The 19611-nt window shown below is 44.2% G+C and overlaps 1 protein-coding gene across 2 annotated transcripts in view; it reads left to right on the forward strand.

Moving 5' to 3' along the window:
• Positions 1-19611, forward strand: part of MYO5B (myosin VB) — a 297557-nt gene that overhangs the window by 126044 nt on the left and 151902 nt on the right. For both annotated transcript variants that reach the window (XM_090285530.1, XM_090285531.1), the window contains exons 2-4: positions 3418-3528; positions 13257-13428; positions 17051-17195. In XM_090285530.1, coding sequence (XP_090141656.1) covers positions 3418-3528; positions 13257-13428; positions 17051-17195 — 428 coding nt within the window. The remainder of the gene's footprint in view (positions 1-3417; positions 3529-13256; positions 13429-17050; positions 17196-19611) is intronic.

The raw sequence follows: 19611 nt of genomic DNA on the forward strand, positions 1-19611 counted from the left end.
AACGTACACTATCCTTTAAAGAGTTACAGGAGGATTTGGCCACCTCTCCCTCTCTTTCTGAGTTGGCATTAATTGTTGTTGCTCTCCCTTCTCTTGTCTTGCCCTCCCCCCCAATAGCTATTACTCTCTAGGAACCATCACATCTCTCCTTAGAGTATACTTTTATGTGAATTACCTACCCAAGTAGCTTATGTGACCCTGAAGGTCAGGGATAGATCTTCATGTTCGCATTTATTACGTGGTGCTTATCACAATACGTTTTATGTATAAACCAGGTGCCTCACAAATGCACATTCTCTTTACTGATTCCTGTGTCAGCGAACGTTTATGGTGCATCTTCTACATACTGGGGATACAGAGATGCCTGATAGTATACCTGGAGGCTCTTGAAGTAGTGAGATAAAACTGACATGAAAGAGATGACTCTAAAACCATAAATTCAAACACAGAGGAATTGATTGAAGCAGCTTAGGTTGGGAAAGGCTCACTCCAGGGCATAGGGAAGGAAGGGTTCAGTGGGGATACGGTGATGGAACTTGGACTCTTCTGCCCATGTGGACAGGTGAGGGTGAGCATCCTGGCCTGAGGAAGCAGCATGTACAAAGGTAGCGGCAGCAAACCTTTGCTGTAAAAGGCCAAGCAGTGAATCTTCTAGGATTTTAGGCCATAGCACCAATGTCACAGCTGCACAACTTGGTCACTGAGGTGCGGAGGCTGCCATAGGCAGTCCATGAATGGAATGTGTAGCTGTGTAGTTGTGTTCCAATAAATGTACTTATGGACACCCAGGCTTGACTTTCATATATACTTTCCATGTGTTATGTGAAAATCACTCTTTTGAAATTGTTTTAGGCATTTAAAAATATAAAGACCACCCCTAAACCCATGGACTATACACACACCAGTGGCCCGCCGCATTTGGCCCAGGGCTGTGGATTTGCCGACCCTTGTATAAAGGCTGGAAAGAGCAAGGTCACGTTGCAGGAGCAGGACAGCAGGTTCTTAGGGTCACTCCTTCTGATTCATGTCTGTGGGTGGAGGCTGGGATACTGCATTTCCAACAGGCCCCTAGCAATGGTGAGGCTGAGGTCCTTACTTGGTGCAGCAAAGAGCTGAAATATCGTTGGGATCCCCTTATGCCCGATGCTGTGATGAGTTCTGTGGGTATGGGAGAATATACAGGATGATAAGGGATTTCTGTAACTAGGATAAATGGACCCTCCCAGAGGTGGAGCCAAGCAGTGAGATTCCCCAGGGCTGGGTGCAGTCGGCTGTGCGGTGAGTGGAGCGGCACGTGGGGTGCAGGGCTGAGGCCAGAGGAGTCCCTGGGTGAGCAGGGACTGGGCTCCTTGGCTTCCAGGATGTCACACAGCTTGACCACCATCCTCACCTGCACTCGGGTTCTGTTGGGATCCCCCCTTCTTTCTTGGTTGTCACTCCATCATCTTGAGCCACCCCTGAAACAGTTTACACTTAGTGGAGATGTTGATTCGAGTTATATTTCTTGGGTGTGTGGTACTCCCTTGGCTGGAGGGGAAGTCACAGGAGCATAAATCTGAGGGGTGGATGCCGCAGCGAGGCTGGTGGACATGGGCTGAAAAGACAGGAGGAAGGAAGTTAGGACACCGGAGGGGAGGAGAAATGTTGACTGTTACAGTCAGCAAACACTCCCAGGTTTTCCCCGGAGACACCTCAGAACATTCTTCTTGTCTTACTCTAAAGCTCTCAGATACTGTAAAGCTCTGTAGTATTTTCCTGTAAAGATGCAGCAATGCCGTGCAGGAAGGCAGGCCGAGAGAAGCTTGTGTGAAAGAGGCTCTTTATAATGCTAAGCAAATGACCTGGGCTTTGCATCCTGAGCAGAAGGGGGCAGGGGGACAGGTTGGCGGCTGTTTGCTTTCCATCTGATCAATGTTCTGCTTTTTGCCTCAGGACTTTCTCTGCTCAAAACTGAGTCAGAGCCCTGGCTACTGTGGCTCAGTGGATTGAGCGTCGGCCTGCGAGCCAAGTGTCGCTTGTTCGGTTCCCAGTCAGGGCACACGACTAGGTTGCAGGTCAGGTCCCTAGTTGGGGGCGTGAGTGAGAGGCAACCACACAGTGAACTATCTCTCCCTCTCTCCTTTCCCCTCTCTCTAACAATAGGTAAACAAACAATTTTTTTTAAAAAGAGGCAAAAAAGATTAATTTTGACTAAATCAAAATTCTTGAGTTTTACAGAAGAAAAAAAAACTGAGTCAGAGGCAAGTGTAGCAGAGGCCATGGACTAGGTTTTTGAAAAGGCCAGGGACCACCTGCAGCAAAACATTGGAAAAAAGCAAAGGACCAAAACAAAGCCTGCAGGCTGCTTGTGTCCCGCCGCTGATGGCTGCAGTCTGGGCCTGGAGCTGTCGCACTGTGAGGGAGGCGGATTTTGCTGACCCCTGCACACATCTTGGCTGGCCTTTTGGTCAAAAGAGCCATTGGTTTCAGGTTTGCTAGGAATAGTCGGTGCCCATGAAACCACGTGTGTGTGTGGTGCACACGCACACGGACGGCTTCTAAAGCCATGGTGACGTAACAGAAATTCAAAAGTCGGTCTGACAGAGGCGAGCAGTGTGATGCCAGCGGTGGTCGCCAGCAAGTCCGGCTGCTGACCTGTGGTCCGTCCTTCCTGGCTTTATCGTACACTCACCTTGGGGTCTTTTATGTCACCTCAGGTTCTGTCTGAGCCCGTCTGAGGTGGAACCCAGACCTAAATCGTCAAAGCCCCCAGGTGATGCCAATGTGCATTCAGGGCTGAGGGATCCCAGAGTTAAATCGAGGGGCATCAATATTTGCCTGGGGCTGGGTTCTCCCTGCCAGGATTTGGCCAACTTAACGACCTCCCAAACCCGGAGAGTTCCTGGGGGAGGTTGGATGGGGGTTTGGGGTATGCTTGTTACTTAAATAATGCACCAATAAGCCGAGGTTGCTGACAACTTAGGAAGAGATAAATACACATTCGATTTGCTGACCGCTTTCTTTCACTTCTGTAGGAAAATGGCTTCGTTCCTGAATGCAGAGCTTTGAAGATTTGGGGTGCCGTCTTGTTGGGTTTTGAGTGTGTTGTGTTGTTTGCAGCATACTAACGCGCCCCCCCACCCCCAACACACACACATCACTATTTTGTACCCGTCTTGGAGGTGATGGTGCAAAACTCTGGGTAACACCAAATGTGGGCTTGGCAATCTCCCTGGTAGAATTCTAATTTCATTGACCTGTGATAGTTAGGATCCAGAGGGTGCCCTCTGTTACCTGTGAGTTATTGATCTGTTATCATGGTATTGGATCATCTTGCATCTTGAAATGAGACAAGACAGCCCCCATAGGCAGTGATACATAGTTAGAAACCTGGAAGCTTCACTTTGTATCTAAGTTCCTTCTGTTTTAATCTTTCAGTACACCAGGGTCTGGATCCCTGACCCTGATGAAGTGTGGCGCTCGGCCGAATTAACCAAGGACTACAAGGAGGGGGACAAGAGCCTCCAGCTCAGACTGGAAGATGAAACTGTAAGTGTGGGTCATGGGGGAGGGATTGCTGGGGTCTGCTGGCCCAGACTGGGTGGAGCATGGTGGGCTTGAGTTTCTCCAGCCGATTGGAGCTTCCGACCCTGGCATCTTTTTGTTGCTGTTGATAACATATATGACAGTGTTAAACCATGAACTGTTCCACGGATGTCGCTTTACTGCCCATTGGAGTTAGCCGCTGGGAGACCACTGGTCGCTGAGGCCAGAATCTTGGCAGTGGGGTGGAGGCATCCATGGGAGGTGACGGGGCAGCTGCTACAGGAGACAGTGCATGGTACCATGGTGGGAGCACCAGCCTGGGACCCGGCCTGCCAGGGTTGGGGTCCTGGCTGAGCCAGTGTTAGCTTTGTGCCCTTGTGCAATTTAGCAATCTTTCTGTGTCTGTTACTTCACCTGCAATAGTTTGCCTAGGACGCTTCTGAGAATAAAATGAGTTACTGTGTGACTTAGAGCAGAGCCTGGCACATTGGCCCTCAGTATGTGTTAGCTGCTGCAGTGCGATTTCTTTATTAGTTGATTTCCAGGTGGTTTTGCTGGAATGGAAGACAAGGTAGCAAACCAAATCCTTGTCTTCCTAGGTCTGATTCAGTTTCTCTTTTCATGAGCCTTTGTGACCACCTTCTCTGTGACTTGTGTGTTTCACAGATGTGTGAATGCTTGCTCTGTGCTGGGTTAGGGTGTGCATAGGTGAATGGTTGTGGCCCTGCCATTTGGGGGAGCAGCTCAGTGCTGGAGGCAGTGGGGAGCATGAACATGGAAGTGTGGCAAAGGGGCAGCAGTCACAGAAGCAAGCAGACGAGGGGTGGGAGGGAATCTGCTGAGGTGAGGGTGATGGGGGGGTGGGGGTAGAAGGGAGCCAGCCATTGAAGATCCAAGGTGCCGTGGGCCTGGAGTAGAGGGTGCCCAGGCAGGGGTGTGTGCGCTCAAGCCCTGAGGCCTCAATGTGGCCCTTTGGTGTGTGGCAGGGATGGAAAGGAGGCCAGCGCGCCTTGTGTGAACCATTGGAGAAGGGGACAGAGCGGGGACAGGATGTAGGCAGAGGCCACGCGTGCAAGGTTTCCAGTGGGGGAGACTGGGAGGAAAATGGTTTTTGAAAGACATGGCTGGAAGTAATCAAGACTTGGCTTTGGGATGGGTTGGGTTTGATGGGCTGCAGAGCAGGCGCGGTGCAGAGGGAAGGCTGGAGTGACTGTCCCTCCCTCTGAACTGCAGGAGCCCTAAACCTTTGTACCATATCTTTAGCATTTACTGCCTCGTTTTTCCTTCTTTCAAGCATTTTGGTCCTGTCTTTCTAGATAGTTAATGACCAGCTTGAGAAATGGACCATGTCTTATGCTTTGCTGACATAGTATCTGCTGTGGTTGGTGATTAACTCATTGATTAGTAGGAAGGGTGGCCATCCTTCTTCCCCGACTCACTTCTGTTTTATATCAACTTGAGAATATCACTTGGTAAAACCGGAACAGTGAATTTTTCAGGAGATGTTGACTCCACGGTGAACCCTCACCGTCCCCTTCCTGGCAGAGGCCGACTTTGCTAGCTTCCTCTTGGTTCTGAAGTGAGAAACAAAATCCCCAACAGATGGATTCATCTTTACCATGTTGAATAATTCCAACCCCACGCACGAAGCAAAATAAAATTTGTTCACCCACTCGAATGGTTTATCTTCTCCAACAGATTTTGTTTCAGTTGATCTTTTAAGTGGGTGGGTGTTTTTAAAGAGTTGTATGGAGGTTGTGAGGAATGATCTGTGTTGCCAAAACAGAGCAGATGCGTGCCTCCCCAGCTGAACGGGAATTCAGTCCTGCGTGACGGATCCTGGCAGCTGCCCAGGAGCCCTTTCTTCCCTCTCTCCCTGCTTCTCCTGCTACATGGATGGTCAGCATGTAATCAGAAGGGATGCCTGGTGCTGAACATTAGCAGCTCCGGAGAAGCAATGTCCTCTGAACATCCGACTCTGTCCAGGTTGTTCATGGGCTGTGGTGTGTCTGCTGCTGGCTCTGAGCTGTCGTTAGGAGCAGCTCAGTTGAGCTGTGGACCAGACGCAGGATGGACTGAATGCTTGAAGACATGCCTTTCATACTGAAATTATCCTTGATGGGCCAGGCTGACTGAAAAATGTACCCCGGGTCCCTTTCCCCATACCCCTGCTCCCCCCACCTCTCTCTGAAATCCAATTGTGTGGTTTAACTGCAGCAGCAAAGGATGAAAATAAATTCGTCCTCTTCTAGAACAACAATAATGTTCCTGCTGCTAACTGTGCACTCCGTTCAAGGTGGTCAAGCTCTTAGGTTCCTCTAAGATGTTTTTCTTTCCCTGTTACTTGCTTGCTTATTTACTTTCATTGTGATAAAACATAAAACTTACCATGTTAACAATTTTTAAGTGCACAGTTCATTGTCATAAAGTACAGTAACCTCCCACTGGCCTTAATCATGGCTTCATATTCTACCGTTTTAATTACCTGTGGTCAACCATGATTCAAAATATTAAATGGAAAATTCCAGAAATAAACAGTTCATAAGTTTTAAATGGCATGCTATTCTGAGGAGCATGATGAAGTCTTGCACCATCCCATTCCCTCCCACCTGGGATGTGGACCATCCCTTTGTCCAATGTATCCACACTGTATACTCTCCCTGCCTGCTAGTCACTTGGTAGCTCTTTCAGTCATCAGATTGGTTATCACAGAGACAGAGGCTACATTCACATAATATTTGTTACACTATATTGTTATAATTGTTCTATTTTATTGTTAGTTATTTTAGTCTCTTACGGTGCCTGATTTAGAAATGAAACTATGGAATGTGTGTATAGGAAAAACATAGCATATATAGGGTTTAGTACTATCCTGGGTTCCAGATATCCACTGGTGGTCTTGGATCGGATCTCCTGCGTATACAGGGGGGACTGCTGTACTTCCACGTTGGGCAGCCATCACCACTGTTTATCTCCAGAACTCTTTTCATCTTGCAAAACTGAAACTCTGTATCTAGTGAATTATAACTCCGTCATCCATTTCTCCTTTCCCAGGTAACCTCAGTCCTGCTTTCTGTCTCACAGTTTGATGATTCTAGATACCTCATAGAAATTGAATGATACAATATGTGTCCTCTGGTGTCTGGCTCATTTTACTTAGCACAATGTAACGTTTTTTATTTAAGCCAGCGAGAAGATAGGAAACTTCTTGGGGGAGAAAGATAGTGTCTTCTCTTTTCTTCCCCACAGCTGTGATGGGTACACGCACAGTACTTTATTTTCAAACGGGATCGAACATCTCGGTCTATGCACACCATGGCGATAAACGTAGCTTCCTCATTCTTTGCCAGGAGTGGAACTCTGCCTGGCCGGCCTTCGCTCTCCTGCTCTCCTGCCCCCACGCCCCTTACAAACTGCTCGACTCCTGCCCCCTAGCGGCAGGGGAACCTCCCCCGCCCCCTCCCGTTTCCATGGCTTTGCATTTCAGTTCTGTATCGGGTGCCCAGCAGCCACCTTGCTGGAGAGCACTCCCTGTGTGCAGGGGGCTTAGTGAGAGCAAGACGGGAACACATGAGCTTTGACAGAGTGACGTGCTCTGCCCGTGTCTGGGCACATCCAAGCCCTCTCATGTTTACCATCTTCCCTGGTGTCCAGTGCGCGGGTCTGTGGCACGAAGCACACGGACATCATGGCACAGCCGCTGCCACATCTGTCTCCAGATGGCTGTCTACTTACTGTCATCAGCCTGTTCCCTCGCGGGAGTCATGATCTTTTCCATCAGTTAGGATAGTATTTCCCTGGCTGCTTCTGTTCACAGGTGGGCAAAGCTGTGATTCCCCCTACCCTACCCCCTCCTCGGACATTGGGCAATGTCTGGATACATTTTTGGTTGTCATGACTGAGGAGGGAGTTTTGCTGCTGGTAGGTAGAGGGCACAGGGTAGGGGTGTACGGGGCCCCTCCCCTCCCCCAGGGAGAGAATGAGCCACTCCGAAATGAAAATGGTGTCAGGGTGGTGAAGCCCTGGTTTCAGCCCATAGAGGAAATGGTCTGGAGTGTTTCTCGCCCATAAACACCAAGTTAAAAGCTAAACCGGGATTCCATGTATTCTAACAGAAGGTAGAAGCAATGTTCCCTGCAATAAATTGGAATTAAAAGATTAAGTTCAACTACATATTTTATTCTGCTGTAATGTTGTTCATAATTTGAGCTTTTAGATTGGGTTTTTATGGCCTTTTTCTTTCTCCAATTACTTGCATCATCATTCATTCATTAAAACAATTACTGTTGAGCAATTATTAAATACCAGGGTCTGTTTATACAGCAGTGAAAATGGCACATCTGAACCTCTGCAGAACCTTTAGTCTAACTTACAATGACTGTACGATATTTACAAACATAGGATTTAGAATATGAACAGTTCAAGGCTGAGAGTCTTTCTAAGTCTGTTGAGAAACACGGAGAGATGCTTGACTCTTCCTGTTACGCCTTCTCTCTTTACTCCCCACCCTCACAGTTCTTTTGAAACCCTCTTGGGGATCTCCCTCTGAGTTTCTTGCTGACTTCCCAAAGCAGGAACACCTCCCATGCCAGAGGTGGTACCTAAATACTCCACCATGGTCTTAGCCCCCTTGCAGTTAGGGGGGACCCCCAGGGAGACTTCTGTCCGGAGAACTCTAGATAGACTTGATGGAGATCACGTCCAAGCAGAAGCACAGAAGCACCGAGAGGGGTTCATCTCCTCTTCGCCTGCCCGGGAAACATGGCGGCAGCGTGTTAACATTAGTGACCCGTGGAGCAGAACTTCCCTATGAGCCAGCCGTGGGCACCTCGCATGAGTGAGAGAGACACCTTGGTAGTATTAAGCTACTGAGATTTCAGGGCTCATTTGTTACTTCCTCATAATCTGATTCTTCCTAACTAAGAACTTTACATGAGTCACAGAGTCTTATTTTTCAAATCATTAACTGCCCGCTCTAAGCTTAGGCCTGTGCTGAGTGGTAGGATGAGAAGAATGTTCTCTTTAAGAAACACGATCTTCTGGGGAACTGGAGAAGACAATGAGAAGAATTAAACATAGAATTATTGCAGAGAAAGACACAGCAGAACACGATTCAGTAAATACGTGTGTGCCTTGCACTTCTTCAGGACATAATATAAAACACTCCTTGACTATGTATTAAATGAACCCAGAGCCACACACTTGGTACAGCAGTGAGTATACATGTGGTTTCAAGTATAGGTCTCCTATTATCTGGCAATACCATTTCCTTCACTGTTTTCTCTGCAGGACACCCTTTCTAGTTTCACAGAAGAGGGTGCCCTGATATCCACTGACCTAAGTTAAATGCTTCAGGCCAATCAAGTTGGAAGGGCCCTTGAAGGTTGATGGGCCCAGTTCTCTCATCCTGCCATCGGGGAAACTGGTCTGAGGAAGTGAAGGGATGGGCTTAGGGCCTCACGGCAGTTGAGGTCAGCGGTTCTCACCTTTGGCTGCACCTTAGAAACCCGCAGCAAGCCCTGCAGAAATCCCAAAGCCCAGGGAGCATCCAGACCGCTTAGATCGGAATTTGCGGCTGGGACACAGAATACCTGTTTATAAAGCTCCCCCCGGGATTCCAAGGACAGGAAAAGTTGAGAGCCACTGCTTGAGTTAATGGACTCGAGTAGAGGGTTTAACTCCTAGTTGGGTGCCATTTCTACCGGAGTATACTATATGTAGCTCCTCGCGGTCCCCTTGCCAGCTGGTAACGATATTTTTTACTAGCTTACCTTTTCTCTAGACCTTCTGCTTCTGTGGTTAAGATAAAGTAGGAGAAAGAAGTTGGCTTTTTAAAATCTACCATATGTGCTTATTACTAGCTTCAAGTCTTTGATTTGGGAGTTGTCGTTCAGTGATGTTGCTATGTTTCCTTGCTATAGTATCATGTAACGGATACAAACTGAGGTAAGGGAGAGGTCATGAATAAATTACAATTCTTTCAACTGATATTTTAAATATACTTTTAAAATCCTCAACCTAGGATATGTTTATTGATTTTAGAGGGGGAAGGGAGAGAGAGGTGTGAAAGAGGAACATCAATTGGTTGCCTCCCATATGCACCCCAACAGGGGACTGAACATGCAATCTAGGCATGTGCCCTGACTGAGAATCGAGCCCACAACCTTTTGGTGCATGGGACAATGCTCCAACCAATTGGCCCACCTGGCCAGGCTCAACTAATATTTATTGAGCACCCACTACATATCATAGACTCACAGACCCACAAGAGTTTAGAGCAATCTAGACCAGGGATGTCCAACAGAACATCATGGTACAATGCAATGTCCTCTTATCTGCATTTTTCAGCATGGTAGTCACTAGCCACATGTGGCTAGTATGACTGAGAAACTGAAGTTTTAATTGTATTTAACTTACTCAATTTAATTTAAATAGCCACGTGTGCTACCCTGTTGGAGAGTGCAAGTATAGACCAATTCCCTACCCTATTCCTCCCTCTATAGTCTCAAGTGTTGTCTAGTCCTGTATGCTGGATGGGCACCAATGAGAGACACCCATCTGTTCCTGGTTTCAAGGGGGAGGCTAAGGTCCATTCCAGGTGGGTGACTGAGAATTAATTTTGTGATGTGTTAACATTCAATATTTTTCTTTTCACCTCCACAGGCCCAAGTATTATGTAGCGAAGTCTTTTATGCCAGAAAGTTCTTGTCCCTGATCACATCACAAACACTTAGATTTCAAATAAAACCATGCTAGCTGTAAAAATGTTAGACACTTGCAGCAGTATTAGAATCAAACTCCTGTTAAAGAAAAAAAAAAATCTGTTCTTAAGTCTCTTGTTCCTTCCTTCCCTTTGGATGTGATGCATGTGCCCCCAAAAGTCTGTAGCTCTGAATGCTGAGCTGGCAGTTCTGCCTCTGCTGCTGCTCTGGGCCTTTCTACTCCTTATCAATTTTACTGTAACCAATACCACTAGGTTATTGTGGGCTGTGTTTTTGCGAAATTGCATATGCGTTTCCCTCTGCATGCTTGTGGGAGAGTATTTTGAGGGGAGATTCATTTGACAAAAGATGGAACGCCAGCATTTCTTTGGCAGGATTTAAAGACACTGGGCTCCGGTCCCGGGCTTTCTAATCTGAACACTAGAGATGGCTGGGTGACCTCTGCACTTCTGCCATTGGCTGTTCTCTATGCTGCTTCCCTAGGGGTGGGGAGAGCCCCGTGCTTGTAAGGGGGAGGGACTTATCCATTGGGAAGTCTTCAGGATGGCTCTACCTGGGAGGCCTGGGTAGAATCCCAGCAATACCACTCAGCAGGAGATGAAGGGGGCCATCTACTCTAGATTTTAATGAAATAACAATCAACTTGCAACACTCATTTCCCCTCGTTTCCCATTTTTTGAAAATTTTGCCTGCATGATGTTAACAATAGTTGTTGACTGGTTTCCTGTATGGAGTAAGTTTGATATAAATGAGTTTTTCACAGAAAGAAGAGAGCTTTGATTAATATATATTATTAATAATATATTATTAAATATAATATCTTATCACATATAGATATAGATGGATAGAAAAGCTAACATCGGGAAATTACAAAGATAAAAACCTCACTAACATGGATAAGCATTGATGTTTTGTAGGGCTGTTCCTCCAGGCTGACTTTTAACATGCAGTTCTAAATAAATGCAGTCATAGTACATATTTCATTCTGTAACATGCCTTTTCTTAGATTTAGTGCAGTGCTGTGTATAACTGCCTGACCGTAAATATAGATTTGTATCATGTTTTATTTTCATGTTTATAGCTTCGGTGAGTTGATATCTTTGCTAGTTGGTGTGACTGTCTCCTGAGGTGTGAAAATTCCTGACCAGTGTTGCCAGCTGCCCTGCAGAAAGGGTGAATCGGTCCGAACCCACAAGCAGCAGACTCCTTGGTCCACGCCCTTTCTAGTTAGGGTCTTGTCAGTTTTTATACCTTTGTTTATCTAATGGGTGATATTAGTGCTAATAACCTCTTATATACATCTCTTTGGTTAATGGCCAAGTTGAATAATTTTTCATATGTTGTTCATTTGTAGTTCTTATCTTGTGACTTAGATTCTATGCACAATTTTCTGTTAGGTTGTTGGTTTTTGGATTTCTTAAATCTTTCTGGATATTTAAGATTATTAATTCTGTCCCCTTCTCTCATTTTATTCTGCATGTGGTATATTTTATGATGGTTTTGTTTTATGTTATAGTCAAATTAATGAATACTTTCCTACATTGTTCTAGCTTTCACAACAGTCTTTAAAATAATAATTCCTTCTAAAACTTTTACAAATATTTGCCCATATTTTCTTCTTGCTTTTCCTTTTTTGTTTTTTTATCTTCCCATTTGTTCTATCTAAAATTTGGTATGAGGGAGTGAGAATAGAACACTGGCCTAATATATTTCCTCAGTGGCTACTAGTTTACTATTCTTATTTGAAAATTTCTTTTTTAATCGATTATTTACAATTTCGATGTTATCATGAACACATTTTCTGTATGTGCTTGCATTTATTTCTGGATATGCTATTACATTCGACCTATCTGCCTGTTTTAGCACTGTTCCCATGGTACTTTAATTGTGGGCTTTATTAATATACCTTAAAATCTGGCAGTGCAAGCCCCTCTCAGAGTGAGGTGGGAGCGGACATTGATACTTACAGTCTCTTAAAATTTGACAGTTATCTCAATAAATTGAGGCCACATCCACTGAATGTCATGAAAGACTTGTATAGAATAGTGAGTCTTAAAGTAATGACCAACCTTTATCAGAACTACTTGGGGATTTTTTAAAAAATTCAGGTTCTTGGGCCCCACCCAGAACTCCTGAACACAAGTTGTATTTGGGAAACTGTTTTTGTAAGCTCTCAGATTATTCTTAAGGACACTATAAGAAACTTAACGTTCAGATAAAACATGGGAAAGCATTGTCAAGTTTCTCCTGTTTAAATGTTTAAAAACACTGCCACCATCTTTTTATTATATGTATATATTTGTACACATGGAATGAGTTATAAATATATCTTGTCCATAACTTATGTAGTACAGGTGCTGTGCTAAGAGTGCAAGGATGCACCTTGCACTTTAGATTTGAACTTAAGATGTGTAGTCCTACTTCCTGATTCACAGACACTGATACACACACACACACTCATACTCACACTCCTCAAGCTCCTATTATACTTTAGGTCAAAATAAAATTATTGCCCTAGAGTAGCTTGCAGTTAGGTTGTGGAAAGGTATACGTACATGTTGAGGGTGCTTACAGACGGCAGTTTGTCAGCTGCAAGGTAATCCAAATAAAAAGTGTGTTGGTTGATGAGAGAGAGGAAAGACACACCAGCACGAAATGGGGCAAACCAAGGTTTCCCTGACGGGAGAAAGAACAGTATTCCTATTGCAACTAGAATTCAAGACTCAGTAAGAATTTTTTTTTGTTGAGAAGCTGAACCCTTTAATAAATCTAGTTGTGCTTCCTGAATTTCATGTGTCATTCTGTCTTTTACCTTGATACACTGGAATTATGTTATCAGCAAATATTCCACCTGTGCTGATGTCTATGGCAACACAGATGTTTTTAAAAAACATCTTACTTATCTTCAGTTATGATCATGTTAGGATGGCAATCCCAGCCAACAAGACAGAAATTGGATACAGGCTGAATGCTTCATAACTGTCTTTTTGTGTCTGTTACTGCGTTTAGATTCAGGAATACCCCATTGATGTCCAAAGCAACCTGCTGCCCTTCTTACGAAATCCAGATATATTGGTGGGAGAAAATGACCTAACGGCCCTCAGCTATCTACATGAGCCTGCAGTTCTGCATAACTTAAAGGTCCGTTTCCTGGAGTCCAACCATATCTACACATACTGTGGTAAGTGCGGGGCATCTCTTGGGTGCATGTGTTTGAAAGCACTTCCAATCCTTGAATTTCCCGTGTTGAACTCCAATGGTTAAGATTCCTGCTTTTGCTGTCATTTATACGAGTACCTCTCATCTGCAACCCTTGAAAGGTTTACTGTCGGTGACTGTGGCTTAATGAGGCTGCCCTGCATCTTTGTGGGATGACTGATGTTCATCACAGCTCAGCCAGGGAAGGAGAGGCCACCCTATGCCACTCGACTGGGTTAGGCATCGTCCTAGAGCCTTAGAGACCAGTGTCCTTGCTTGGGTGTCTGCTCTCACCACTGAACATACTCCTGTATCTGTACCTGCTTAGTTTTTGTTTTCTGCTTGCAAAAGTGCTACCTTTTTCTCCGGCCGCCTCATGTGCTCATGTATAAACATGGTGCGTGATGAATATTTGTCAAGTTCATGACAAATGCTTTCAACTAAAAGTCCTGGAACACTCTCATGCTTTTTTTCTCTTGAAATTTCTCAATTTCCCACATTCTAAATGTTGGTTCCTCTTTTCAGAGCATTGTTAAGTGGTATGGTAAAAACAAGAACCCTATACACTGTTGCTAGAGGGACAGACATTTCTGGGTCTGGTTGAAAAGTCAGGCTGAGAGCTTCTTCATAGGGTTGTTCTGTTTGTACCTCAGAGCCCTGGTCTACTCTGTGATCACAATTGAGGTCTCAGGGGACGAGGGACCTTTTCACTGTGACATTGCACTTTGCTTTGGAATGGAATAGTTGTCCACTCAGTTAGAGTGAGCTTTCCTGCCAGATTTCAGGAGTGGTGACTAGCATGTTGATTTCAGCACTTGAGAAGTCATTTGGCAAAAGCTCCTTCACTCCAATTGCTAGTGAGAGTTTTATTGGAAAGAAACCATCAATTACCAGAACCTCCAATACATTTTTTTTTCCTTTCCAGCAAGATTTTTAAAAAGCTTCCCCTTTAAGAGAATGTGACAAATGACCATCAGCTTCACTTTTTTAAAAGCATCCCCTGGAAGAGAGGCCCTGGGGTCTGTACATGTTTATTAAAATGCTTCAACTGTGCAATGTGGCTGATGCTGCGCAGAACTCAACTCATTAAGAAACACTCATTCCTGCCCTGGAGGGAGCTGAGATGTTTTAGGAAAATGTGTGACCTCACAGTATAATATCAAAATTTGAATTGAATTTTACATGAATTAGGGTTTTATGCAACTCTTAATAACCAGTAGAATACGTGAGGCTTTTTAAGAGAGCTCTCCAAGTCATTAGCCATATTAAGTGGAGTTTATCAGAGTTCTGGGCCTTATTTTTTCAGTCCACGTTGTCTTTTCAGGCAGACTTTTATTCGAAGTGGACTTCTTGGATGTCTTTTTCTTCCCTTTGCCCTTTACTTGGAATAATCTGGTTTCCTTTATTCCCCCTCCCTCCCCCTCTCTTTCTCTCTCATTTTCCCCCTTTTTAATAGATTATACCTTTAAAGCAATTTTAGGTTCCCAGCAACTGCAAGTGGAAAGTACAGAGATGTTCTCTATCCCCTTACCCCACACATGCACAGCCTCCCCCACTGTCAACATTCTGCTCAAGAGTGGTACATTGTCTCTAACTGATGAACCCACAATAACACATCAGTATCTCCCAAAGTCCATAGTTCACATTACAGTTCACTCTTGATGTTGTACATTCCATGGGTTTGGACAAAAGTGTAATGACATATATCTACCAAAATGGTATCATAACAGTAGCGTCACTGCCTTAAAAGTCATCTGTGCTCTGCCTGTTCATCCTTCTCTCTCCATTAACCCCTGGCAACCACTGATCTTTATACTGTCTTTCTCATTTTGACTTTTACAGAATGACATGTGGTCGAAATCACAATATGCAGCCTTTTCACATTGACTTTCTCCTTAGCAATATGCATTTAAGCTTCTCCATGTCTTTTCATATCTCAATAGCTCATTTCTTTTCAGTGCTGAGTAATATTCCATTACCTAGCTGTTCTGCAGTTTATTTATCTGTTGAAGGACATCTTAGTTGCTTCTAAGTTTTGGTGATCATGAATAAAACTGCTGTAAACATCCTTGTGCAGGTTTTTGTGTGGATATACATTTTCAGCTCCTTTGGATAAACGCCCAGGAGTGTGAATGCTGGATAATATGGCACGAGTATGTTTAGTTTTATAAGAAACTGTCAGAAGTGGCTGTACCATTTTGCATTCCCGCCGGCAATGAATGTGAGTTACTGTTCCTCCACGTCCTTGTCAGCTTTTGATGTTGTCAGTGTTCTGCATCTTGGCCATTCTAATAGATGTGTAATGGCATCTGGTCGTGTTTCAATTTGCATTTCCCTGATTACATATGATGTGGAGCATCTTTTCAGATCCTTATTCAGATTTTCTTTGGTGAAGTATTTCTTTGTCTTTTGTCCATTTTTTAATTGGGTGGTTTCATATCCTTGTTGTTGAATTTTGAGCTCTTTGTAAATTTTGGATAATACAGTCCTTTATCAGTGTGGTTTTGCAAATATTTCTTCCAGTCTGTGGTTTGTCCTCTCATTCTCCTGACTATGGCTTTCTTCAAACACCGGAAGGTAACACAGTGAAAGAGATTTCCTGTTGGGCCTGACCTTTCCATTCTTCTCTTCTCTTCCCCACACGACTGAAAAAGCTCATATTTTTAAAGCCCTAACAGTAGTTCTTCTGACGTCCAGAATATGCTCTTATCTGCAAGGAAAAGGCATGGATTTCTGTCTTATTTTGAAGATTAAGTTTGTATTTTTTTTCTACTTTTATATTCTCAAATATTGATTTACCTTACCCTTCCATAAAAGATCTGAAGATTTACTGATTCTTCAGTCAACATGTATTTCTTGAGTCCACTATTGCAGTGTATCCTTTTAGGGACACAAGCTGAAAAAATGGTGAAATGAAAGATAATACATGTTATAATGTGATGTGAGGTCATCAAAACTAGCCAACACTTGGCGCTTACTATGTAAGGTGCTGGTCTAAGTGTTCTCTCTCTCTTAATTATTTTATCCTCAGGATAACCCAGGTAAATGCAATTCTTATCCCTACTTTAGAGGCCAGTTAACTGAGTCATTCAAGTTAAGTAATTTGCCTAAGTCACTCAATATATAATTGGCTGAGCCAAGATTTAACCTTAAGACATGTAAATCAGACTCCCTGTCCACAAGTTGTTGTATTTTTAGTTAAGATAACTCATACACAAATGAAAAATTAATAGTCCTTTCACTACATTTTAATTCTGAGACGGCTTTTTAAGCCTAACACCTGTTGACAGAGTTCAGCATCCTCTTCTGATCCCACAGTACTTTGCACATCTATTTTATGAACTCAATTTGTTGAGCATCTGTGTGTGCACCTGCATGTGTGTGTGTGCTTGTTTCATGCTCTAGACTGTTTTGAAGTCTGCCTGTCATCCTCTACCAGGGCCTAGCACTGTGCCTGGTAAATACATAGATATGTCTTGATTTAGTTGAATGATTGGTTAAGACTCATTTTATTTTACACTGTCATTCTTGAGATTGGTGTATATGAACAGCTGATGTCGGGAGCCATCGTGCCACCAGAATCTGACTGCATTGTCTGTTCGCAGGTATCGTCCTTGTTGCCATTAATCCTTATGAACAATTGCCAATCTACGGACAAGATGTCATTTATGCCTACAGTGGCCAAAACATGGGGGATATGGACCCCCACATCTTTGCTGTGGCGGAAGAAGCCTACAAGCAGATGGCCAGGTAAGAACCACCTCAGGCCAGAATTCTTCCTGGGCAGTTGGAGTGGGGCCAGACTCTGCTTTTTTTCGCTCAGTGGTGGGAGGGGTGGTTCTAGAATTGAAGAAACAGCTTCAAAACAAAACCCGCTCAGGTTCTATTTCTTGCCACATTTCCTCATGTGTTCATTTTATTTTTGTGAACCCAGAGCTAGGCTCAGGGAGTGGTGGCTCCTTAGACTTATTTCACTGTTTGAGCAGTGCAGTAAATGCCTAGCATTTCATCTCTTCGACTTCCTTTTGACCCTCTCTCCTCCCCTCCTGGTGGAATGAGTCCATTTTATAGCATCACCATTCGTTTTACAGATTTCATTGAAGGTTCCCCTTTGAAAGAACCAGGACTCTTTGGCAACTTCTTTAGAAGCTAAGCATATGGGGCTAAAATAGAAATTTCAGATTGATAGTCATGCATAGTGCTTTTGGGTTTTTCACCTGGAAGTGGAGTTCTGTTCAGGCACTTAAGTAGATCCCATTTTTTATGTTTGTCCCCCAACCCCATCTTTGAAGGATAGGTACAGGTTATTGCCTCAGAAGGTGGACTAGGTGATTGTATTAGGGATCTCTAGGGAAACAGAACCAATATGAAGGGGTGGGTGTGTGTGTGCGCGCGCCCGCCCGCGCAGGGAGACGGAGCATGGTGGTGGATTTTTATTTTAAGGAATTGGCTCAAGGCTTGCAGGTTGGAGACCCAGAAAAGAATTGATGTTGCATACAGAGTCTGAAGGATGTCTACTGGCAGAAGTCTGTCTTGGGGAAAGGTCAGTTTTTTCCTTATGTGACTTTCAACTGATTGGATGAGGCCCACCCACATTATGGAGGGCAATCTGCTTTACTCAGTCTACTGATATAAATGCTAATCTCATCTAAAAAATATCTTCCCAGCAGTATCTAGGCTAGTGTTTGACCAAGTGTCTGGGTAGCGTGGCTTAGACAAGTTGACACATAAGATTCACCACCACAGTGCTGGTCTTGGGACTTCTCAGGCGTAATGTAGGGAGCGACAGTTTTACTGGAGGTTCAGTGGACATGCATATTCCAAATCTTTCTTTCAACCTCTAGAGAATGTCAATGGAGCTAGCAGCATACACAGGAACGTTTGTGGGTGGAGGCTGGGGAGATTGTGCTTGGACTAATTTAGGGAGTGGAGTGATTGATTTCTGTGACAGGAGAATCCCATTTAAGGTGCTCTGTTTACTCGGTGGATTTTCAAGTATAATTTTTGGTCCAATGAAAATTCCCATCAGGGAAGATTGTTTCAAGGGCTTCCTTACTGATCATAATGTTTTATTGCTGGCTCTGGAGATCAATATATAAAGAATCTGCCTCACTATTGTTATACAGTGACCAAATTAAAAATAAACAGTGATCAGAGAACTAAGTAATTTAATAAATGCAATGGTCTATAACATTTCTCCAAAATGTGGTAAGAGACTATGGAGCCAGAATGGTTGCAACTTTTGACCTCTCAAATACCATAAGAAGGTCCACATACTGTATTAATGTGTTATCAGGGCTTACTAGGAGTCACCTAGCTTGGTGTAACCTATTGCTGCACACCTCCTAACTGCAAGGTTGGTTCAAGGTCAGGTCCTGTTATATACAGCCCACAGCCCAGCTAATGCATTACTGTTGGAGATCAAGTGCATGGCACAGTGGAGGGAGACCTGGGGTCTGGACAGGCTTCTGTGCCTTGGGAGAATCACTTAAGTTGAGTTTTCATTTGCTTCTTGTGAAGACAACTATCTTTCCTCCTTTACAGGATGGTTTTTGATTGTTCTAAACCAGAAAGTGAGCGTGGCTTGGTTCTGATAACTTCCTAGCATGCTAAACGTCCCGGCAGCTCCCTAAGGCTTGTCCTTTCACGGATGTCATTGATATTTGATTGTTCTTCATGCCATTCTCCTTTCTTAGCCAGTCGTACTTATATATATATCAGAAATTGCTGTTCTTTATCAGAGACGTCTTGCGGTCCCCCTGTGGCTTTGAGAATCTCCCAGCCTCCAGCTTTATTCACATTATAGGTCCTCTTGACTAGATGGCTCTATTCTTCCTTTCTGTGCCTGGAGCTGCAACTGTGGTTATTCTGCACTTGGGTTACTATTTCACTTGTAGGGGTCCCCACTCACACCCATTAGAAGGAAGGGCATGTGGGCCTCCGGGGTGCCGGTGATCTGATCTTGCTTAGGGCAACGCATTGGATGATTAGGGGATTTGAATGTTAAAGTTGTGTCAGGATTTTGCTCCTCATGGGTTTTCTTTAAGGTTTTAAAGTTTATACTTGTTTTCCCTGCTGAGTCCCAGGGGTTAGCCAAATAATTTTGATAAAATTCGTAAGGAATCTTTGCTCACAAATGTGCATTAGAAGTATAAGACCAAGCACA

This window comes from Furipterus horrens, unplaced genomic scaffold (genome assembly GCF_987537825.1).
Source record: "Furipterus horrens unplaced genomic scaffold, mFurHor1.1.pri manual_scaffold_8, whole genome shotgun sequence".
Classification (NCBI taxonomy): domain Eukaryota; kingdom Metazoa; phylum Chordata; class Mammalia; order Chiroptera; family Furipteridae; genus Furipterus; species Furipterus horrens.